This window comes from Euprymna scolopes, chromosome 8 (genome assembly GCF_053919585.1).
Source record: "Euprymna scolopes isolate OS-2025 chromosome 8, ASM5391958v1, whole genome shotgun sequence".
NCBI classification, from domain to species: domain Eukaryota; kingdom Metazoa; phylum Mollusca; class Cephalopoda; order Sepiida; family Sepiolidae; genus Euprymna; species Euprymna scolopes.
Window position 1 is genome coordinate 13,846,849 of NC_136489.1, and position 26,501 is coordinate 13,873,349.

Genomic DNA, 26,501 nt, shown 5'->3' on the forward strand with positions numbered 1-26,501 from the left:
TTCCACAGATTCAACCGACATAAGTCCAGCTCAAATAAATAGAAGTTTATAGAAGCTAGAAATAATTGTAAGAGAGTGATAGATACAGCTAAGACAGATTACTCTGAAACCACCAGAAAACGCATCGAAGCACAGAAATTAGGAACCCGGGATTTTTAGAAAATCTACAACAGCGTAGTTAATAATGGACAGGCAACTATTCCTCCACTATCAAACAATCATGAGGTTGCTTGCACGGCAACTGACAAGGCAAATCTGCTTGCCAGTCGGTTTGCCTCAAACGACACACTGAACTCGGTACACCACTCACTCCCTGATTTTCCTCTGCGAACAGACGCCACACTAGACGATTTGAAAATCACCCCTTCTCAGGTACATGCTATTATAAAAAACCTAGACACCTCAAAAGTATGTGGACCAGATCTCATCCCAGCTGTGCTATTAAAAAAATGCCCTGCCGAAGTTGCTCCAGTTCTGTCCAAACTTTACAATAAATGCCTTAACGAATCTTGTTTTCCCGACTGCTGGAAAACCGCCTCTGTGATACCAGTCTTCAAGAATTCTGGTGAAAGAACTGGCCCACTTAATTATCGCCCCATTACCCTCCTCCCGCTTTTCGCCAAAATATTTGAGTCCTTAGTTAATAAAGCCCTAATCCAGCACCTAACAGCTGCTAAACTCCTGACTGACAAACAATATGGATTCAGGCAAGCCTGTTCAACAGCAGATATCTTAACTGTAGTTTCTGAACGTATATACCGTTCATTGGATAAAACAGGGGAGGATAGAGCGGTGACCCTTGATATATCTAAGGCTTTTGACAGGGTATGGCACGATGGTCTTCTAAGGAAAATTAGATCATATGGAATCATTGGAAGAATTCATAATGTAATTAAATCCTTCTTAAGTAATAGAAAAATCAAAGTTGTCCTCGACGGTCGTACATCCAAACAATATGACATAAATGCGGGAGTACCTCAGGGATCTATCCTTGGACCTCTATTATTCCTGATATTCATAAATGACCTCCCTGATGAAATTGTTTCGGAGATGGGTATATTTGCCGATGACATCACTCTCTATAACAAATATGAGGGGAAAACAAACGAACACATATCCAAGGAAATGGCAGAAACACTAGAGGATGAACTCCAATCCGTAGTGGAATGGGGACAAAAATGGTTGGTCACATTCAATGCTGCTAAGACTAAACTTGTTTCCTTCAATAACTACAAGAAACCTTCTCTACCACCAATAGCAATGGCCAGGAACACATTGCCTGAAGGTACTTCTTTTAAACTCCTCGGCCTAACGTTTACAGGGAATATGAACTGGAATAGATATATTGAGAGCATTGCCAAGGCTGCTGCAAGGAAGATTGGCTCCCTCTACCATGCTAGAAAACTACTTACGCCTGACAGTATCCTATACCTCTATAAGGCAACCATTCGCCCATGTATGGAGTACTGTTGTCACATCTGGGCTGGTGCATCTGCTGCTTGTCTCTCGCTCCTGGACAGGGTTCAAAAGAGAGTCGCCAACCTGATAGGTCCTGAACTGTCATCTAGGCTTCAGCCTCTGTCCCATCGACGAGATGTTGCATTCCTCTGCCTGTTCTACAAATACTTCAATGGTGAATGCTCTGACGAACTGCAAACACTTGTACCTCCCCGACGTAACTACCCCCGACAAACCCGACAAGCTACTAAGTCTCATCCCTTTACAGTAGAGATCCCTAGGTGCAAGAAAGCCTTTTACTCCAATAGTTTCTTCCCCAGAACTGCGGGTCTTTGGAACTCCCTTCCGGGATTCTGCTTTCCCAACTGCAATGATATGCAGAAGTTCAAGTGTAATGTTAACAAACATCTTTCTACTCTTCTCCCTTCATAATGACCCCGCTAACTAAGTCCCTAATAGTAGCCCCCTGCTTCAAAGTGGCACTGTGCCTTGTTTGGGGTGAAAATTGAATAAAAAAAAAAAAAAAAAAAAAAAAAAATTAATAGTAGTAGAATGACCCAACTATTTTTTTTCAGCAAGCATAGCAATAGCCTTAATGAAAGGCTTCCATTTCAAGTCTGGTTAAAAGTCAGTCCTAGAAGAATATCTAAGGAATTCCTCAAAGATATATATATATATATATATATATATATATATTAGTGAATAAATGACAAAAAACTATATTCCAAAAGTCATGATGTTGACCATCTCATAATTTATTCCTTTAATTCAGTTGACATTTAGAATTCTTGACAGTATCTGTTTCGTAGTGCAAAATCAATGACTAATTATACCAATTAGTGAATCTATTTTGCCCTTAACTCATCAGAATAAATAACAACAATCAATCCATCCAATGCAAATAAAGTGCGTTTTTGACATGATTAAAATTCGAAAATTGGAAGAGAAGTTGTAAATACCTTATATATTTCCATTACACCTTTTGTTATTTATTCACTATATTGTTTTGTAATTACATTGAGCTTCTTAAGGAAGTAAAATATATTTCCACAGAAATAAAATTTATATATATATATATATATATATATATATATATATATATATATATATATAATTATGTACAAGACAATTCGTGCTGTCCTCCCTCCAATCTTAGAAAGGTCCTCGTTGCGCTGACAACATAAAAATTATACAACATGAAAACAATATTAAAAAAAATAAAAATTCTTGAAGCGTCATATATTAGAGCCCTTCAACCCATTATAAATGATATTACATTCGAGAAAAGTAGTAACGTTGTAAAATGTCTTGCGTAGTTCGTAGTGGACGGACTCCGTTAACAGTCTCCACGAACTTGCTGATTTTAATACTCGAATTTTTAATCGACTTTTCATCGACTCTTTATCACCTAACGCCGTTTACTGTACATTTTAGTTTTCACTTTTAATTCTCATTTTCGCTCCTTCGCACTTTTACGCACGAATATTTTTTCAGATTTTCTGAGTGTTACTATACAAATACAAAAAGACAGTTTTTCGTATTTATATAGTGAACACATTCAGAAAATCTGAAAAAAAAAAAAAAAAAAATTATGAAGGGGAATAACTCTTGAAAAAAAATACGTAGTTACTTCCCTTGCAATAATTTACGCCTAAAGTTTAGCGTATCTAAGAAAATGTCTTCAGCTTTGAAAAACTTGGTATTTCCTAATATCGACTAAAAGGTGGTCAAAAACAAATATACAATAGATGTTACAAACAAAATAAATTACTCTTCTAGCTAACTAAGTTTTTAGTGTTTTAACTTGTTTTAATGTTTTTTTTATTTGACTTGAAAACAACGGCCGAGCGTTACCTTAGAAAGAAAAAATAACACACATGAGACGGCCACATCTTTCGAATCTCGATAATCGCTAACAAAACACATTTGTTCATCAGAATGAATGCTACAATCCCTTGAAAGCCCTAATAATAATAACATTAGCCAACACCGCAATCCAAACTCCATTAATATATTTTATTAAAATCAAATGACACCTAACCCAGAATCGAAGAAAATGCAATTAAAAATATCGTACGTAGGTACTTGACTTGACGCCTATTGAAAGTAACTCTAAAATTAAATTTATTATTTACTACAAAGAGTTTAGAACACAAAAACATCACCGGCTATAAAAACATTGGATAAAACCAATGTAGCGTATAAATTCAAAGACAATTCGTGCTAGTGCTGTCCCCCCTCCAATCTTGGAAAGATCCTTGTTGACAATATAAAAATTATACAACATGGAAACAATATTAAAAAATTAAAAATTCTTGAAGCGTCATATATTAAAACCCTTCAACCCACTATAAATGATATTGCGTTCGAGAAAGCAGTAACGTTGTAAAATGTCTTGCGTAGTTTGTAGTGGACGGACGGACTCCGTTAACAGTCTTCACGAATTTGCTGATTTTAATATTCAAATTTTTAATCGACTTTTCATTGACTCTTTATATTTTAACTTATCACCAAACGCCGTTTACTGTATATTTTAGTTTTCACTTTTAATTCTCATTTTCGCTCCTTCGCACTTTTACTTCAACACATGAAGATGATTCGTGGACAAATCGAAAGCGCTCATGACAGCAACAACTATGGAACTTTTATTAGTATTTTTGATTTTGATATAAAAAAAAAAGAAAAAATTATACGAAAAATCGAAAAATTAAAAAAAAGAAGAAAACAGAATCATAAAGCAAAATGTCTCCGTTGCATTTAATAATATTTGCTTGAATGAAAAAAAAAAAAAATGATGCCTAAGTATGCCAATATATCTACATATTGGTTCAAATTGGTCAAAGGGAAAATTATTCCCAACTCGCATTTAGGTAAAAAATGCACTTTCGTATAAATAATTGAATTCATTACAAAAGTATCGCAAAAAAAAAAATAAATAAATAAATAAAATAAAAAATAAATAACATACACACACACACACATATATATATATATATATATATATATATATTATATATATATAGCACTTTTTAGTATTGTCTTTAGTACAAAATGGCCCCCAAATCTATTTTGTTGTCATTTCTATTACTAACATAAATTATTTTAAAGAAAATATCGTTGAGAAATCAACAATTTTCTTTTACCTACTGATTTGTGAATTATTTGCTTTCAATATTTATATATATATATATAAGTATATTATTATGGAAGAACCTGCATATGAAGTTTGCTTGAAAAGATTTTAGACTTTTGGGATGAAAATACGAACAAATATACAACAAAGGCATTAAATTTACTTTTCTACCTAATTGAAAAAAGAAAATTATGAAAAAGTAATCAGACTTTGGAGATGTGCAGCAAACTGGCCGTTCACCATTTTTTTTATATCGAATCTAACATATTTGATAGAAATTTTTAATTGAAATTAAAAAAAAAAGCTTACAGTGACTTTAAGAACCCCCAAAACACAGCAAAGTTTTTTCTATGTCATCTTGCTATCCAAATCACTTCCCTAGGTTTCCTGTAATTTTGCTTTTGCGGCCTTCCATTTTAGGTGTCCCAAAACAGTTTATTTAGGTGCCGTACAATTAAAGACGGAAGCACCTTCAGTAAAAATATCCTTTTTAAGTCCATGTCTTGAAGAAATGAGTTAACATTAACTTGAAAGATGAAACAAAATATCATTGTTTATTTTTTAAATATTTTTTCATCTACCTCAAGGTAAAGAAAACTATTATAAATTCGAATTAATTATTTAAATTAATTCAAGATATATTTCATGAAGCTATAAAGTTTGGCTATCAAATAAGATATTTTTTGTGCAAACTAATTTTTTTTTTCATGAAAAATAATTGAGGAAAGATATGCGTAAAGTAGAAATAGGATGAAAGTTCGACAAAATATATAAGGAAATTAAAATGGACAAAAGAGGAATTAAGATATGCGTGTCTGATGATGAGGTGTAATAATATCTTTTTTTTTTATGAAAACCGCTTCAGACAAAATATGAAGCCACTTGATGTAGAAGTCAAAGAAAATACTTCAAAGTTAAAAATTAGTCAATGAATAACTTCCAACTTCCATTCCTCTGCCATTTTGCTCATGCCGTCGTCTAAGATTAGGTAGTCATCAAACTGATCACCTTCATATCTTAAGAGGCCTACCACGTGACTTTGGTCCATTAATGTTAATGTGGAATACACATTGAAACGTTTGAAATAACTGACGGCGGCCGAGAAGTCATTGTATGATACATTTCTGCACGGAAACCTGTAGCGCAAGATTGGCAATTTTCATCATGCAAAGCACTGCAGTCATGGTCGCATCATTCTAACATTTCGCTATTGACCATGTTTCACAGCCAAAAAAGAATACAGGACGAACATGCGTCTTGAATGTTGTCACTCTTGCATAAAATGGGATTTTTTTTTGTAAAATTAGTGACAGCCACCTTAAGACGCCTTGTAACTGACATACGTAGTTTTATAATTTTGTAAAGTTTAGAAACACTGATCAATGCCTTGTCATCCACAACTTTTGCTTTAGAAACTTAATAAATCTCAATACGATGTCGGATGGAGATAGTAAGTTTGTAGACATAATTGTGAAATTTCCCCTTCATGATGAAACCTAGTTAGAACCAGTTCCTTGAGGGTATATCCATGTCACTTCTTTAGGACTCATTGGTAAATAAAAATGAGGGCTAATAGATTCAGCAGTTATGCTAACAGATGTGATGAAAGCCTGTTTGGACTCATCCAATAATAAAGGTTATATATATAAACATTATGCTATTTGCTAACATAATATAGAATAAATATAGAAAAAAAGGATCTTAAAAATATCTACCTGGTTCCCCTGGTATAGGTTGGGTTCCTTTTTGGTTTGGCATTTTATAAGCAAGAAAATCAATCTTCTGGAACAACTCGGATAATAAACTGTAAAAACAAAGAACAAAAAATACAGTGTCTATACCATTAATTACAAAAATTTCTGTTACACCAATATCTGTGACACCAAAATCTCCAAATTTGTTTAAAAAATTTTCTTGATTAAATGTTTAACTTAATTTTGTATAAAACTGTATTTATATAAATATCAATTTTTTTTCTTGTAAATTAGATTAGATTCATAATAGCCTGTGATAAAAAAATGTTCCTACTTTGGGAAGAGAAAGGTGAAGAAAATAGAAACTGTAATCTTCCATGTTTGTTTGAATTAAAGCTCAATATTCATCTGACAAAAGGAAATGTTTCCGAAATATCATACAGACCACACTGACGCAAGTAGGAATCTATTATAATAAAATTGTATTGCTCTGTTTGTTCACAATTGAATTAATATGTAAAAAACGGGCTTTTATACACTTTTATTCATCATTTCTGTATATACTATTTATTTAAAGGAAATCTACACGATAAATAAAATCTAGTTTGATAATTAGCTCCATGTTATCATTTTTAGTAATAGAATTGCTTTGATTACCCTATTTAGAAATATTATTTAAAGTTGATTAATTTATATTCAATTCATTTTATTATTGACCAACAAACTGAAGTAAATTTCATTTATTTAAGCTATGAGAATTGTTTCCCGTTTGATTTTCATAGAAGATTTATGTGTTTTATGATACCATAAATCCAACATGTAATCCACTTTCACAACTTGGAATATTCCATGCATCTTAAATCGTATGTGACTATACCCTCTGCCCGGCAATATATTTCGACCTGGCAACACCGGGTATATAAAGCTAGTATCAAAAAAGAAAAAAAGCAAGAGATTATATATATATATATATATATATATAATATAAAATATATTTAAAAATAAAAGCTCAATATACACAATTTCACCGTTATGAATCTTAATTTGCTTCAGTTTGCGTTTGTTCTGTTATAGATTTACGCTGCATTGACTTTAAAAAATTACTTTCCTATTTTTGTTTCATTGTTTGGAATCTCTTCAACATGCTTTTGAGTAGGCGCAAAGTCAGAATAATAAAGGGAAGAAAGGGTTGTAATTTATGTATGCATCTATGCTCACAGAAAAGGTTTATAAAATACAGACGTACGAAGGACAAAATAAAATATGATACAAAAAATATGGCAAAATTCAGTGATGCAGATATTAATGTAAGATTCTACGTTAATAATAGCAAAAAACAACATGTGGCCAGGGCAGGCGATAATAGAGATTCATGAGTAACATACAATTAAATACTAATTTGTTGAACATATTTGGGAACAATATCTGTGACGAGTAAAAAGTATCAGGCATAGATTGCGAACTGTTCTGTAATATTGTTTGAATGTGACTGATGCCATTTTATCATTGCTTTAAAGTTGTAAAATTTATGCTAAAATTGAACGCTAGTTGGACAATCGATTCACCCAAGAAAGAGACTGAATCTGGTATTTAAATCCTACATAAGGGGTGGAATTTGATTTCGGGAAGTAGATAAGAGCATTTTCTCGTTGGCATGTAGTAATTCATATTTAGTCAAAGAGAGACAAGTGAATATTCGAAATTATTTTTCAACAAACTATTTTTCTTCTATATTTTCCATGTGAAATGCATACACAACCATTATTTTTCATGTTATAAGTCGACACAAATGATATTTCGTCTCTAGTATTTATGAAAATGTTAATGATTAAATAAATGGTTGTGTTATTTCAAAGAATCCAAACATTCTTTTAGAAATGTCTATGCTGTAATAAGACTTCATATAATGTATTGTGCTCTTGCATGCTTAAACTCCAGTGTTGAGATATGAAAATCAGAACATAAATTGGAGATTGGAAAGCAATGGAAGAAAAGCGACAAAACTAATAAGAGTAAAAGATTAGTTATCAGCAGAGAAATGAAACCTTAAGATTAATTACTTTACTAGATAATTAAATAACCTGTTATTGTTCGATCATCAGCTCCTACTCGTGTCCTAGACATCAGATTCTGTTGTTTGTCTATTATCTTTATTAATATTTATGAGTGATAGGACTTTGAGAACCTCATTTATGGTGGAAGAGCTGCAAACAGTGTTCATAGAAAGGGTAGGAGGTACAAGGTTGTTCATGCTGCTCTTCTTTTGTCTTGCCTTCCTTTTTCCCTCCATTTCTCATCAAACTCTGCAATGCCTTTACGCGTTCTTGTTCACGAGTTCTAGTTGCTGTAACTTTGTTCCCACTATGACGGATCTATGTTGGTTAAGGCCAGGTTGTGCAGTGCATTTTTCGGCAAACTCGCCATAAAGCATGTTCTTGGAAACCCTGGATGGATCCATTCTGAGGATATGGCCTGCCCACCAGAGGGGGTTGGTGGTAGTCTAAACGCTGGTTATTGTGGCTCTCTGCAAAACTTGTCTTTGGTGTGTGGCACTCCCAAGGGATTTTGAGGAATTTTATTTAATTTTAACATTCACATTCAGTTTATAATTATCTCTTGAATCATTCGACTGGAGTTAAAAATTTATTGTCAAGTCAGATTTCTAATAGTAAATCTGTGGGAAAAATAGAGAAGGCTTATCGTAAAAACGTGCTCGTGTTTGTCTGTCGTGTGGACTGAGAAGGGAAAATGAAAAGATCCAAGATTGCGACCCTGGTCTTTTAATTCCCACGTTTTCAAACAGTTATCGACAAATCACGTCTCACACGCGATTTTGAGGTGCACCCAGGCACCATAAAAGCAGGTTGCTGGGGGGAGTGGGCAGAAGCATTCAGACGTGTAGAGTTAACATAGTAAGACTTTTCCAAACTTGTTTACATTGGACTTGAAGGCAACATTATTGTAGTCGGTCAAAGAAGCAAGCCAGCAGAGCAGTGTTCCATAGGCGGGCAGTTCTAAGAAAGAAACATTCAGGCCTTTGTAGATTGAACATCGCCGTGTGACCGACTTTTCTGATTCAAAATCGATTCACAAATTGGATTTTTTGTTGTTAAGAAAGTCATGTTTTTGAAACACGGTGCCAGATCATATTAACAGCAGCAATAACCAAGGTATTATAAATCTGTTAGTTGCAACACGAAACAATATTGTAATGGGTACTTTTAGAAAAGTAATAAATAATCAACTGAGAAAACTTGATATTTATAACTTGGAGAATTATTATACTTAGATATATATTAGGACCATCCATTTATCTAGTGTTTCCTTTTTAGATTAAATATGTTTTTAACTCATTTCAAAGTGTTTTTTAACATTTTATTAACTGTTTGCTCATATATATATATATATATATATATATATATATATATATATATACATACACAGGGTGGCCCAAAAGTAGATTTACAGTTATTAAACTAACTTTTATGTGGTTGAAGTTACTTGCTAATTACAATGAACAAGCAATATAAAATACTCCACAGAGTACAGATCAAATTTACATAAACAGCTTGAGCCCGTTTTTTTTAATGGACCTATAAATGGGGAGAACTACCTAGACATGCTTCGTGAATTAGTAGTACCACGACTCAGAACTAAACCTGATTTTGATGAACATTTCTTTCAGCAGGATAAAGCACCACCACATTAAGCGTCTAGAGTAAGAGACTACCTTAAGCAAGTTTTTCCACAGCGTTGGTTCGGAAGAAGGGGCAGCATTGAATGGCCACCACGTTCACCTGACCTAACCCCAATGGATTTCTTTTTTGGGGGTGTTGTTAAGAACAAGGTTTATGAGAAGAAACCCAAAACAATAAATGATTTAAAAGATTGCATTCATGTCACATTCACAGAAATTGATGAAGATTGGAATTTGTGTCGCACTGTGTGTCAGAGTGTCCTGGAGAGATTTGAAGAATTTTGCAATGTTGAAGGAGGACATTTTGAGCATCTGCGAGATTAAATTATTTCTTTTTATGTTAACAGGTATAATGAGTTTCTTGCTGTTCTGGTATCGAATTTCAAATAAATATTTAAACTATTTGAAATTTTTCAAATAACCTTGTTAAAGAATTTCAAATAATAACTGTAAACCTACCTTTGGCCCACCCTGTATATATATATATATATAGGTCCAAATCTCCCGACCGGCAGGAATTGTCACCTCCTACACCGATGATTGCATAAGTATGAATCTTAAGTGTTCGTAGGTATAAAGAATAATTATTATTTATAATTATCAAGCCTTTTTAAGAATACTTAAGAATGGGCAATGTTTAAGAAATATAAACTAAAAGGCAGTCAACTAACGTTTATGCAACGTTTATGACTTGCGCTCGTTTGAACACTCTGGATTGTCTAATATCTTCGCCCGAATTGTACAATTATTAGATGATGATTTTCTTGATTCCTATGGCAATTGCTTCATTGCCCAGATGTAAAGGCTTAGCAAATGGGGTCAAAGGTGGCTTTGAATTTCTCGACTGGCAGGAATTGTTACCTCCTACACTGATGATTGCGTAAGCATGAAACAGTAATGTCTGGTATAAAGGAATAATTATTATTCATTAGTGTGTGTGTATTATATATATATATATATATATATATATATATTGCAATTAGGAAGGGAAGACTTATGATTCATGATTAAAAGTAAATTTGTATATATATAAATATATATATATATATATATATTCCTTTAATCTTCTCTCCAAAAAGGGGGAAAAAGGGGAACAGGAAAGGAAAAAAAAAGAAATGGGGAGCCAGCTGACCGGTTTCGACCCTCGCTTCTCAAAGCTGTATCGAGGGAATTTTTAAAACAAAGAACGAAAAGCGATTAAAATTGCGTTTTATTCAATTTATGGGGAGAAAAAAAAGTGGGAAAGCGATTAAAATAAAACAGCGTTCCATGAGGCATTCCCTTTGCTTGCAAAGAGGTTTTCTAAGTCGAACGTGAATAGTCTCCAAGATCTTAAGGTGATATAATGAATGAGCACGGCTAAGAATAGAAAAAGAGCCCGTTTTTTTCTACATACTTTCTTAATACTTTATAATTTAATATTCCTTTATTTTGTTTCTTCTTTGTTTGGCCGGTTTTTTATCTGCAATTTCTGTTTTACTCTTTAAATATTCCTATCTATCTAATATATCAATCTACCCACACTTTCATATATTATATGTATATTTACTTATATTTTACTATATGCATTTACTTACTTTCTTGCTTTTTCTTGAATTTGCAGATACCGGCCATCCTCTCCCCTTAAATAATTTTTATTTTTTTATATATTATATTTTATTATTTATTTATTGTTTATTTATTATTTATTTTCTATTTATTAATTAATTAATTAATTTATTTATTTTCCATTTAGTGTCTTAACAACTCTTGCTAATATTTTCTTAACTAATAAACTGTACATTTCAGTTGACCTATATTATTTTGCCATATAAATTCTTTCACGCCTTTTAACATTTCCTGTCTGGGTCATTTTGACATCTGTTTTTCTATTTTCTATTTAATTCTATCACCATTTAATTTTTCCCCTCTTCTTCCCTGATTTTTCCCCCCTTTTTCTTCCCTGATCTTTCTTATTTATATTTATGTCTTTTTTCTTTATTATTGTATTTTTCTTTTATTAATATTGAAATTTTTCCCCTTTTTCCCTTGTACATATTTGTGAATTATTCCATGGATTTCGGCCTTTTGATTATTTTGGACCATCTTCCAATCACGGGATTTCCTTGGATTTTACTTGTGCAAATGGAAATTCAATTAACTTTCTTGAAGTTATATTTTTGGATTTTACTGTCATTGAATTTTTTATCTTCCACCAGACTATCCATTCACGTGTAATCACCTTTTTCTTCACCATATTCCCTCTGCTTCACTTTTTTGTTATCAAGTAAGATCTTTGACTTACTTGTTTCATCAAATACTTTTGTATGCAAAATCCGATCCTGCATTTTGCTAATTCCTACCCTCTGATGAGAAGGAAAGTATTTCTTCGAAACTCCGCGGATTAAGGACTATCCACTTATCAAGTGTTTCCTTTTCAGATAATGTTTTTAACTCTTTCTCAAAGTGTTTTTTAACATGTTTTATTAACTGTTTGCTCCTATATATATATATATATATATATATATATATATATAAAACCAATAGATGTATGTGTGTGTGTTTCGAAAAATATTTAACCGCTAAACTCAAACTATTGATCACATAGCACTGAAATTAACAGGAAATAGAAATTATACATCAATGATCTTCTATAATGAGCAAAAATCTTTATTTGGATGGATAAATAACGCGTACGGCGAGTTGAAATGCAAACCGTTCCTTCCAACTTGCCGACATATTTTACTTCTTTCGGCACATACTCAAATTCAATTCATTTTTTCAAGTCGTTTAATATTAAATCTTGTTTATCTTTCGATTTGCATATCGGTAGGAATGCATCTAAAACACGAACTATTTCGCTTTCGATTCTAACTGATGGTATCTTTGAAATCAGTTCTATATATTAGGTACAATATAATATTCAATAGCGTATTGGTTCTGTGATAATACGAGATCTGCATACATTAAAAAAATTTTAAGCATATTTTATGACCAAGCAAGACCAGGTACACCCCACTAGTTCATTAATAAGTAATAAGTCACCACTTATCAAGGCCAAAAGCCACTCTAATATTCATTCATTACTTAGCAGAATTAGATCTGAAAAAAGATTGAGAAGCCATTTTTAAGAACTCTTAGATGAAATAATTAACGGAATTTCATCTGGATTTTTTACTATTTACTGTACCTACCTGGCCTTACTTGGGCGTAAAAGAAAAATTGGTTGTCTTATTTACAAAATAATGAAAATAAAGTTTACGTATTTTTTACAGAAGTCGAAATAAATAATTGCATGATTACTTCCATTAAAAAGAATTTTAAGAATAAAAACATTCCAAATTATTGGTTCCGAAAAGGGTTGATATTATAAAGATCTTTAAGCATAAAAAGCCAAAGTGACTGGATCAGGCCCCCCCCCCAAAAAAAGGGTTGATATACCGTAAAACAAAACCAAACCAAAATTATTTCCATAAATTTCGTTTTACTGAAAGATAATGGCTGGAAGTAATTCACTCGACAATCTTCCAAAATTAAATTAAATAAAAGCACATAGATTCAACACTTACGAATGCATTATATAAAAAGATGAAGAATGTAGATATATTTTGCACTTAGCAAAATGCGATTCAAATTTGAATAATTTTCTAAATACATATCTTGGCAGAATGAGATTAAATGTGTTTTTTTTTTGTTTTTGCTTTTGCAGATTACGCCTTGCAGTGGTTTAGAGTTATCTGAATATCGAATGATTTTTAGGCAAAGTCTCCATGTTGAGAAATGAGTAGCAGATATAGAAGGGATCGCGATGCGTGTGTGTTATTTAAACGAGGTATCATAGCAACAGAAATGTTTTTGCTGTTTTCAACACCTCCCTGTTTGAACATGTCATTTAAACTTTGAAAAATAATTCTTTTTTATCTTTGCACAGACAAATTGTGTCAACGGATTTTTAAATTCAGACCAAATTAAGATTTCACTTGACATCGATATTTGATTCGAACTAGGCTAAGTTTTTATTTTCTTTTTTCCTCATATGTTATTAATATGTTATTAGTACAATTAGTATATATCCATCATAATTCACGCTCACACACCATTCCTGGTTAGATCACCAAAGGTAAGCAAGGTTGAATCTGGTCAGTATTAAAATGGATGACCATTTAGGCATTTTAGGTACTGTATTGTTTCCAGTCTAACCATCTCGGGTACCTCCTGCTAGTCATTATATAAATTTCACCTGTATGTATGTCTTCTTAAAACTTTCGACAGAGGCGACAAATTTTCAAAAGATCAGTATCGTTTTGAAGCTCGACCCTACAGACAACAAATATCGAAAAATTGGCTAAAAACAATTATTCCTTCATCCTCAACTGGGCAGTTTTCTACAAGCAGCGTCGATTTCTTTGCATCGCCATTTTTGCAAGTCATCATATCGGTTGGAATGACTTTACTAATTTCAACATTCCAAACTTCCGGTCGCGTCATTTTTGCTCAACACACACCTCCAAACACCCGAGCAACACCAGGCACCCAGACTAGTATAATGCTTAATCTGATTATTTTGATAAGTTTTTATGCTTCACGTACTGTAGACGCATCTAAAAATACTACTTCAAATCTAAGTTTGACACAAGAATAAAATACCATTTGAAACTTAAGCATAACAGATGAAGCCACGTGCTGTGTTGATATCATTGTAAACTTATAAGTCACCATATAATAAAATCATAATAAAGCTAAGAGCTTCTTAACCTAAAATGCACCAAACGATGCTTTTGTTTTTTTCCTTTTGCAAAACTTAATCAGGTGTTGCAAAAACAAAAGAAATATCTTCAAACATTTATTTATGCTGCTTTGTTTTGTAAAAGCAAATTGTTGCTTTTGTTTTTGACTTTGCAACACATGATTGAGTTTTGCAAAAAGAAAGAGAAAAAAAACAATATTAATGTTTGGTGCATTTTAGGTCAGGACCGATATCTTCAGACAACCTGATCTGGTAGCACATATTATTCTTGAGTGGCTTTTATCCTTATTTCATGATTTTATTATGTGGTAACTTATTCGTACAAAAACGTTTACAAGGATATTTTGCTTTATCTGTTCAACATAGTACTTGGCTTTATTTGTTATGCCTTCTGGCATCTAGAGACGTCAACAATGAAGGGGTGGGATTTAGCTGCTTATTTTGCTAGTTGGGAGTATGTAGAGTGGACACAAGTGCTATGAGTTTATCAGAGCACCTTCCATTAAAGTATTTGTCAAACAGGCAAGATATCTGACGTTGTGGCGATGAAACAGAGGTTAGAGCTTGTCCGACAGTGCAGGACTAGGTGTATCAGAATTTTTGTAGGAAATTTTGACACCTCTAACACGAAACTGCGAATAAAATATAAAAATCTCGTAATTTCTCTGTTAAAAGTGGGTTGTTTATTTTCTTTAGTGATTATACTTCCAAAATAAACTATTAAAGTTGTTTTAAAAATAATAGAAATATTTTTTTTTTAAAACAGTATTGAATTTTCCGAACTCAATATTTTTCAATTTTTAAACTTTAAAAATCTATCAAAATTTTTCTATTGATTCTATTTTTACGATATTTTCAGGGTCAATGTGAAATTTTATGTTCTTTCCAATAAATCGAATATAATATTTTAGACAAACTTTTTTTAAAAATTCACGCCCCCCCATTTTCAAGTGTCTATTAAAAAGTAAATAATTAATTTAGTCACCGAAAAGTAAATAATTAATTTACTCACAAATTGAAGAGAAAAGGTCAATAAATAATATATTCAAATTTAAAAAAAAAAGTAGTGTTTTTTTAGAATTTTACCTGTAAAGTTTGAAGTTTTAAACCTTTTTTTTTAAACCACGTTATTTGTTTTTTCTTCTTTTTTTTTAATGGAACCTTGGTCCTTGCTTCTTTAATTGAAAAAAAAATTAGGGCTTAAATTACATTTTTCGAGGAGTTATAAGCTTGGAAAGACAGGGGGTCGAATAATTCACGCCTCCCATTTTGAAATGTCTAATAATAATTAATTTAGTCACCGAAAAGTAAATAATTAATTTACTCACAAATTGAAGAGAAAAGGTCAATAAATAATATATTCAAATTTAAAACAAAACAAAAAAAGTACTGTTTTTTAGAAATTTACCTGTAAAGTACGAAGTTTAAAACCTTTAAAAAAAAAACCACGTTGTTTTTTTTTTTTTTAATGAAACCTTGGTCCTTGCTCCTTTAATTGAAAAAAAAATTAGGGCTTGAATTGCATTTTTCGAGGAGTTATAAGCTTGGAAAGATGGGGTGGAATTATTCACTATTTTCACGAAATTTCTGACACACCTAGTGCAGGACCTATTAGATTTGAGACTCATTTTGGTCTAAGTGTGAAAGAGTAGTGGTAGATGCACTAGCCCAGATGTGTTAACGATACTCCATGAATGTGCGAATTGTAGCATTGTAATCTCTAGTGTAAGTAATTTTCTAGCATGGTAGAGGGAGCCCACATTCTTTGCAGCAGCCTTTGCAATGTTCTCAATGTATGTCTTTCAATTCATGTTACTTGTGAATGTTAAGTACTTGTAAAACAAGCATAGAGATGCAAAATTGTGATGATGGGACAGTTGTAGCTTGGCCGAAAGTGTGGGGCTTATTAGAGTTGAGACTCTCTTTGGGGGGACTCTAAAAGTGACAGACGAGTGATAGATGTGTATTTCATCAATAAACGCGCATATTGAAGTGAAGCACCTTAAGAAAAACTGTTCTTATTTTAAAAATTTAATCAAATTCTAAAATATTTTCTAGAAATCACAATTTTATTCAATGTAATTAATTTTTAGATGTTTATTCGTGAATATAAATGGATTCACCGCTATTTTCACTCAAACGAATTAAATCTAAACAGAAAACAAAACTCAAAAAACAAAAGTTTACTGCATTATCCTGAAACGATGCGACTCGAATACAGAATCAGTATCTCCATCAAATATCGTTATGTTTTAATTGAGAAAACTTAATATTTTCATGTTTATATATTTTAAATCATTCTTAGATGATACACTTTTCAGTCATCCATTTTAAGAATTACATTTGGTTCAGCCATAATAATGTCTGTGTGAATTTTATTAATGTAAATTGAAAATTTTGCTTAAACATGCATTTTTAAAATCAGTTTTCCCTTATTATAAACAACAGGAACTTTCTTAATAGGATTTGAATTGTTCACATGAGTTCTTGTGAACTGGAAACGAAAATGACAGAAGTCTAGAGAACCAGTTTTATTTCGTGCAACATAACTTTATAAAGAAAAGATAATTACATGATCGTAGATTATAATAAATGCTGATTTTAAGTTTTGGTTTACAGTATATCAACCTATTTCAAGTCGTGTCCTGCTTAGTACAGGCATTGACGACTATCCCCCCCCCCGAGACATTCATGAATTCATTGTTGCTCATCATTTTTGATGTTGCCCAAGTGTTCAGACTGCCAACGCATGTATCTCGCCGTCATTCTCTGCTGTCTATTGTCTGGACTCATCCATGTCCACTTTCTTCTTGGATGATTCTCATACCACCTATTTCTTGCAATCCATACTGAGCGAGATGTTCTGATTCAGAACCCTACTCATGCTGTTTCTTGAATAAAGATTTTGATGCATTGCTGTAGCTTTTTTTGTAGTTGTACAGGCAGTAGGTTGCAGTTTCTTTCTGTCTAAGCAGTACTCATACTGGGTGATTATCTTGACCATTGTATCCAGAGGTATTTTCTGCTCAGCACAACAAAATACGAAACCATGAACAGAATTATTTCTCTTTGCTTTACATAAATCACCTGTTTTCCATGACCTCACATTACCCTGATCGGGGTGGGTAAAGTGGGTTCTCGAACATGCTCAAGGGTCTCCCACAGACTAGCAGAAGGAAGCAGGTGCCTTATTTTTCCTTTGACAGTTGTGTAGTCCCGCTACCTATTTTAAGATCATTTAATACCAAATCCAGTCATTTCGGTAAACTTTTTTTTTTTCCAAATAATTATCCATAATGTTTCGTTGTTTGCTTTACGTCCTATCAACTATTTTCAGGTTATTTAATGCAGAATTCAACCGTTTTTGTTAAACTTTTTAGAGGTTTATATCTTCAAATAATTATCCATAGTACTTAGTTTGTTTATTTTGTTTTATGGGACATCAATCCTTTTTTAGGCTATTTAATGTTGAATGCAATCATTTTGAAAAAAACAATTTTTATGCTTCAAGTTGTTTATATCTTCAAATAATTATTCATGTTGTTTGGTTTGGTTGGTTCATATAGGAAAATTGTTTAAGTTTTTGGCTTGGCGGAACATGATTGAGTTTTGCAAAGGAATAATAAACACCACCAAGATTTAGTGCATTTAAGTTATCAAACTACATGTAACATATATATATATATATATATATATTAATAAAAAAAATATTATGGTGTGTTGGGGGGGGTACCTGTAAATAATAAGCATATGTCATTGGTTGACTCAACGTCCTTTATACCATTCGAGTATTCGTCCTTGACATTGTTGCTGTCGGTCTGAAGTATGGTTTTATTCAGTCTCAAGATGTCCATCTTCCCAGGATTTACCTTTTCTTTGTAAAGGATTTAGTTTATCACTAATCGCTTGAGGCGCCTCTAACAGATACTTTTTTTTTTATAGACTAGAGTGCACTAATCCTGACTTTTCAACTTAACACATGACCTTGTGTCTGACGTCTTGAAAATGTAAATAAAAGATATAAAGTGATAGTGGGGCTTATTTATAACATGGGACAAGAAATGCGTGCATTAAAACACATGATTGAAAAAAAGGAAACTTTAAAAGAAAAACAAAATCCTCACGGAGTTTACTTTGTGCCAGCAAAAGAACATTTGTTGTATAGCTTTGCGATTTTTCTTGAATGTTTATCATGAAATCCTACTCCCTACCTTTCCCTTAGTTGTGAAATAGTGTTCGTAATGGTTGCACTTTCTTTTAGCAAGTGTAGTAGTAGTAGTAGTAAGCAATGGTTGGACAAAGTGACGTAAAATGGGGGGGGGGGTTCACCTCAAATACACAAACGGAATGTTCAAGAAAGATTATCGCTACAGTCCTCTGTCTCTTCTCTCTTGGCTGGCCGGGAATCATCTCCCAGCACCCAGAAATGAACATCGTTTTATAGGTTCCATCTTCACGCACACACGAGATTATGCGAGAACGGACGAAATAAAAATGCTGGCCGCCATGTTTGTTCTTCCTTTTCTTCGCCTGTACTCACTCGCTGAGCACCCACGGTAAGACTTCTCTTTCTTGCTTCTAACCACATGCCTCCTTGATCTCAAGATCACATTTCATAGTCTCTCATCCACTGTGGCGGTCGCCTCTCTCTACTTGGCCTCTGAGGTGTCTCGTCCTCCTCCTGTGGCTGCACACTCCCCTCAACTGATCTGACGTCAAGAATGTGCCTCGGGACTCCTCCCACCACAATGTTGTTACTAGTGTTCCTCCCAGTTATGCGAACCCTACTCCATTGTGTGGTGCAGCACGCCCCCGGTGGCTTCACCCATACCTCGTCCCCGAGTTTAATTGTCCCTGTGGCCTCTACTTCTCGGCTTGCCGGCTCCACCCTAGGATGCCTTCAGGAATATGCAAACATTGACAGTTGCGGGACCATCTCTGGTACTTGTCCCAGTTTAGGCGACATGTTATACCAGAAGACGGCTTGCTCAGGTGAGGTGCCTCCTCTTTCCGCAACTGCCTTTATGGTGCGATGGTTTCTCTCTACGATCCCGTTGCCACTGGGTCTGTAGGCAGCTCTGAAAAATTGTTGGATCTTCCATTTCTTCAGTACTTCTGTCACTGCTACTGACTTGAACGCAGTCCCGTTGTCGGTTAACAACTCTTCCACGGGGCCTCGCTCCAAAAACACCTCATCAAAGATTGCCGCTATTTCATTGCCTGTTCCTCCACGTAGCTTCTTCCATAGAGCAAATCGCCCGGGCCCACAGTCAATCATGGTAAGGTAAAGTCCACCCCTGTAATGGGTGACATCGCATGCCAGTCTCTCCCAGGTCCCACTCACCTCCAATTGGCCAGCTTCATGCGTGCTTGGAGCAGGATCAATCGACTGACATCTGTCGCATGTCCTGACCACTTGCCTCACCTGCTCCTTGGTGATCCTTGGGTCGACTTTTTTCACTAAGTACCAAGTCCTCTCTACCCCCATATGGTGCCAATTGTGCAGTTCTCGCACACCAACATCATCTAGATCCGATGCAGCAACAACATCTTTCTTTGGCAACAGCCAACTCTTCTTCACTCTCGTGAGAGCATCTGCTCGGTTCAACCATGTCTACGCGAAGCTTCAAACAAAACTCTTGCATCAGCTCAGCCAGCACCCCAAGCCTGCGCTTCACTAACATCTCAGCAGCCCCTCTCGTTTTTATCCTTTTTTCGCTTGAAATGAGAGACTTTAGCCAAGCAAACACCGTGGCGGAGTCTGTTTTGATGCAGATGTCATGTAGTCCCCATTTCAAGGCCAGATTGACTCCTTTTATTGCCGCGTCTAATTCCGCCACATTGATGTGGCTGACGTCATTCTTTTTCCTCAACCAGGCTGCATCTTCTGCAACTACTCCTCCAATTTCCAAAACGACCCCTGTTGCAATGCTGCTCGCATCGCACCACACGACTCCATCCAATGTTCGCGGTATGTTCCAGGTTCCCCGGACTGGGTCTTGCCGTTCTGCTTCTTTCAGGAGCTCTTCCATCATGGCGACCGTTCTTTCTCCCACCTTATCATTCCATCCTTGTCCTTCGGCGTGTCTCTTTATGTAGCTGCATGCTGGTCTAAGCCAGCTAGCAATGGGGTAATGTCCGATCAACTTTCCGCATATGGAAAAAAGTTCACGTCTGTTGAGCTCCTACTTCAGTTGTGGGATTTCGTTTCCCCTGCGAAACTCTAGGCCGCCTGACGCACCTCGTTTCAGTTTTAGGCCCAAAGCAGCCCCTCCGTCTAATTTTTCCGGCTCTTTGGCGACCAAGCCGAACTTCTTCAAATGAGCTACCACCTCCTTGGCAGTTACCACAGTTTCATTCACCAGAATGTCGTCTATGTACGAGCTCACTACCCCATCTCCCTTTCCCATTGTCTCCAGAATCTTCCTGAGGATAGTTGACATAATCTTGGGTGCCGAATTTAACCCGAACCCTACTCGTGTAAGGCAGTAGGTTTTGCCTTTGTACTTGACTAACTGATATTTCCAGAGCTTCTTGGCAACATGGAGTTGCAAATAGGCAGATTTTAGATCTACCAATGTAGATGCGCCATTCATCTGCCTCCATTCCCTAATGGTCTCACTGCACACATCTACGGTGTCGCCTCCCGTATGGCACTTAACATGGCCGTTCAGCTCTCGGAAATCCAGGACCGGTCTTACTTTCCCTTTAGTTGTTTGCAGAATGGCCATCAACGGCAAAATGCCCGACTCCACATCATCCGTCCAAGGCATCAGTATCCTTTCCTCAATCCATCGGTCGACTTCCTGCTCAAACTCTTTTCTCGCCCCTCCTCTAAGCGAATTTGTGTAGCACGCCACCCTGTTTGTCAGCGATGGCGCTTGATGTTTCCATGCCCACTCCACCGTCCACCGCTCTCCGTCGAATTCGGCTCGGAAGTCCTGATCTTTGATCGACAATTTTCTTTTCTCCCCGGCCTTGTTGATCCCTCTGGGAGCGTTCTCCGTCACCGCGCACTCAGCTAGTCCGAACCTCACATTGTCACATGTGATGGTAACACCTCCAAGGCGGCATATAACATCCATTCCAATGATGGCTTGGCCACCAGGCACCAGGCGATCAGTGAGACAATTGCATGGACCCTCATCCGACGTTCAGCAATATCAATAGTGACAGTCTTCTTCCCTCGACACTTCACTCGCGACCCATCGAATGCCACTACTTCACCCTTCCCTTTCCATCTTCCGACCAGGGTAGTGTGCACCATGGTAGTGGTGCAGCCAGTGTCAATCAGGGCCATAATTTCCCGTCCTTCCACCGCAATCTTCTGTTTGGGCATCTGCTGCGGGTGCGCCTCTATTCTCGAATCGGGGCGGCCGCTGGCGCGTCGGCCTCCCCTCGCCAGTTTCCCGAACTTGTGCATTTTACTGCTAAATGGCCTCTTCGATTGCATTTGTAACACACTGTCCATTGCAAGAACTTCCTGCAGTCTCTTCTCATGTGTGGTCCCCCGCATTCGAAGCATGCGATCCCCGGGTTTGGCAGATTCCTACCTACATCCTGGTGTACCGTTGCTGTCGTTCCTCCAGGCTCCGTGGGCTGGGTGCTCACTAAAATTTTCGCAGTTCTAAGCAGCTCACTCACATCCAGCGTCTCCACCCCCGGTACCTGCTGCAACCTTTTCGATATTTCTTCCGGGAACCCGGTAACAAAAGTCATCTTGACTACGTGACTCGTGGCATGTCCTCTGATGCCCGACAACTCAACCAATCTCATTCGCATAGACATCCACAGATTCACCAGTCCACCTCTTCTCTTTCAACTTATTAAAGGCCTCGAAAGGCCCCTCTGCGAAAGCTTCGATCAGTCGACCCTTGATGGCGTCTACATCACCCTGTTCCCGCTCGCTGAGCTCCAAATAGAGGGCCAGTGCGTCCCCTTCCAGAAACAGTGGTATTACTGCGGCCACATCATCCAGCTTCTGAATCCTTGCTACAAGGTCCACTTTTTTAAGCCACGCCACCACATCACCGTCGCCATTAAAAGGCTTAATCATATTGCTTAAACCTGCGTTGGCCATCGCCGAAATAGCTTGACGTAAAATGGGGGGGGGGGTCACCTCAAATACACAAACGGAATGTTCAAGAAAGATTATCGCTACAGTCCTCTGTCTCTTCTCTCTTGGCTGGCCGGGAATCATCTCCCAGCACCCAGAAATGAACATCGTTTTATAGGTTCCATCTTCACGCACACACGAGATTATGCGAGAACGGACGAAATAAAAATGCTGGCCGCCATGTTTGTTCTTCCTTTTCTTCGCCTGTACTCACTCGCTGAGCACCCACGGTAAGACTTCTCTTTCTTGCTTCTAACCACACAAAGTATAATTACATAATCTATGGTTTAAAGAAAGAAATGCCAATATCTACTGCATCTACTCTCAGCATGAAATCGTTCTCCTTATCTTTCTCTTGGTTGTGAAATAGTGGTTGTAATGGTCACTGTGACGAGCATGCATGGAAGTGCACAAGAATTGTGTGCCAGTGTAGGAGTCGAGCCTACTTGCAGCGAAAATCGAACCTGGGACCTTTCGCTTGCAAATCAAGTCTACCAATGAGCTACATCCATCCTACCCTCAGCGAGGATTGAGTTTCACCCAAGAGCTATAAAAACAAGCCGAAAAGTCATTCGGGGGAGCAGTTGAATAATATTGCTCTGTGTTACTGCATTTGGGATCATGTTGTGCTGTGTCAATTCGATAGTATTGTTCGGGATCATGTCGTGTTGATGGACGATGTTGTTTAGGATTGTGTGGACGAACTTGTACAGGACAGTGCTGCCATGTGTATCATATATATATATATATATATATATATATATATATATATATACACACACACACATACATACATATATATTTGTACTGCTTTTATTTGTTGCCGTTTTCTCCTTCCTCATGACCAAACAAGCTATTTCAGCCATCAAGCCTTCGACCCAAAGCTCATACCAACATTTCATGGCAGTGAATCCGGACCGTCAATAGTGAAATGATTGGAGAAAGCTGAACTGATGTGTCAGCTTAGTGGGGTGACGTGCATCAAGTGCGTCATTCCGATGTGCTTGTTGGGCGGTTATTATGCCGCGTACCAGCAATTAAACGAGGAAAAATGGGCAGATTTTGACTGTATAAAGAAAACTTTGCACACAGCGTTTTCTTTGGATTCCTTCACTGCATGGAAGCAGTTTGCAGCACAGCGCCTCCAACCAGGTGAAACGGTTGATGTATTTTTGGCAGAACTATGTAGGCTTGTGGTCGTGTTTAGCGGTGTATTGGATCAATGCTTGCAATGTGTATTGCTGGATTGCCTGAACATGTGAGAGAGGTGTTACGAGCATCCTCCCAGATGGATAACCTAGATCTGTTACATGCTAACATGCGCTCGTGCCATTTTAAAGAACTGCACAGGAGTTTCACAGCAAGCTGCATTAGCTGCACAGTCGACACAAATAACACCTAAGGAGACGGATACTTCATAGCGGTATTATAATTGTAATAGACTCAATCATAGAGCAAGCAATTGTCTATTGGACAGTGCAACGGGCAGAGATGTTGGTGTCAAGCCCCAGAAAAATATCATGCACTATCAATGTTAGCAGCATGGCCACATTGCTTAATTTTGTCCAGGAAACGAGAAATGGGGTGAGAATTCAGTGCCAATCTCAATTCCCAAACTGGTGTAAATGGTGCATTGCCGGTTATAGCTGTTCACACCAATGGACCACCATGTACAGCTCTAGGGGGTACTGCCTGATAGACTTACTCGGCAAATTGTATTTTCAGTGTGCAAGAAACTAACTGGCCATTCCCCAGTGTGTGGCTAGTTACATACCGCCACAGCATTTGTAAAACAAAGGGTAAATAATATGACAACTGGATGGGATGACGAAATGCTGAGCCCTCTTCTAACACAGATGATTGAAGATATTTGTTTAAGAGACGATCCAGTGAAAGATGATTGGTATATCTGTGAAGAAGATGTTACAAAGTGGGTGGATGCTAGTTCTATTGTCACAGGTGTAGTTGTGGAAAGCAATGGTTCCATGGCAGAAGACAAGCTGTCTCCGATGGTGCATGCAGATGAACATATAAATTTAGCTGAGCTTGATGCTGTGCTGTGAGGTATCAGCCTTGCATTGCAGTGGAAAGCCAAAACCGTACATTTACGAACAGATTCAGCATATGCATAACGGTGGATAACTGACACCTTGTCCAGACAAACGAGAGTGTAAAGCAGCCTCGAAAACATTAATTAGGCATCGCCTCTCCAAGATTTGGCCTCGGAATATGCACTGACAATCGATGTAGGGTTCGTTAAATCTCACGATAACAGAGCTGACCAACTTACTCAAGTACTGCAGTGATGGTTAAATGAGATTCGTAAAGAAACAGAATCCCAAGAAATTGTGTGCTGTACTCGCAAACCACTGTGTCTCAGATACAGATAATTCATAGGTCTAGTGGACATACTGTTGGGAAATGGACATGGTACTTTTTGAAGTTAGTCAATCTGTTAATAACTTAAACTGACGTGCGGGCAGTGGTTGGGGATTGCAAAGAATTCCAGTCTGTAAATCCAGCCCCAGTGCACTGGAAGCCAGAAACCTGGAGCAGAATTGCTATGGATATAACCTATTTCAGCACTCAGTTGTACTTGACGTTTATAGACTGTAGCCCTAACCGTTTTGCCATTTGGAGGCAGTTGCACCTACAGAATTCTGCTAGCGTGATTAAGCAGTTGGAGAGTATATTCTGTGAAAGGATGCTGCCAATCGAATTGCTCACGGATAATGATATTGATACAGTTTTTTTGTGGAAAGATATTTGCTGAGTTTACACAGATGTAGGGCATGAACATTTGATTTTGGTGTGTCGACGTACCCTCCAGAAACGGAATAATCTAGAGCTTCCATTGTACAATAAAGCCCATTGCGGCAAGAACAAGGTGCATGATCTTAGAGGCAGTGTACTGACACAATGTCATGCTTAAAGACGGCCATGACGGCACCTGCAAATGTGCTTTACACGTAAGATCCGTGTCAAGGTTGATTGGTTGTTTTTGTTTTATGGTATATAAACTTTTTCATGTTATTTAATGCCGAATCTAGTGATTTTGAGGAACGATTTTTTAATGGAGTATATTTGTTTTTTATGTCGGATTCTATTTAACCCATAGTTGGGACCCTAACAGGTACTACCACTCCCAGTCTGAGTGGACCTGGGAGTAATGGCAATTAAAGGGTGGCTCCACACTCCCCAAGGCCTGCAAGTTGGGGACTCACCATCGGATATAGTTTTAGGTCATATCCAGGACCGTTGTATAAAGTGTTCTTTTTAAATTTTTTATAAAGGCCAATTTTTTAAAGACATGAGAGTATAGTGTGGGGATTGTTTTTATCAAATAACTTTTTAATATTGTTTTCTTTGTAGAATCGATTTCTTACTGTTACAAAATCAGTACATTCAATTAATATGTGTTTGATTGTGAGTGGTGTTTGACAAGGTATACAGATGGGTTGGCTTTCTTTTTTTTAGGAGATATTAGTGGGTTAAGTGGGTATGGCCTATTTTTATTCTTTTGTTTAATTTCGTATTTTGTTCTTGTTTTTTGGCATGATTTCGTGAATTTTGTTGTTAGGGTGTTCATTCAAGTAGGTTTGCCATTTCTCTGTTGTATATGCGCTGATACGTCTTTTTAGATCTATGTATGGAATTTTAAAATTTGCATCGATTGG

At 36.3% G+C, this 26,501-nt stretch overlaps 1 protein-coding gene across 1 annotated transcript in view; it reads right to left on the reverse strand.

Moving 5' to 3' along the window:
• LOC145283491 (HEAT repeat-containing protein 4-like) overlaps window positions 1-26,501 on the reverse strand; it is a 2,203,577-nt gene that overhangs the window by 2,126,521 nt on the left and 50,555 nt on the right. Inside the window, exon 4 of the mRNA XM_080132316.1 lies at window positions 6,307-6,395. Coding sequence (XP_079988442.1) covers window positions 6,307-6,395 — 89 coding nt within the window. The remainder of the gene's footprint in view (window positions 1-6,306; window positions 6,396-26,501) is intronic.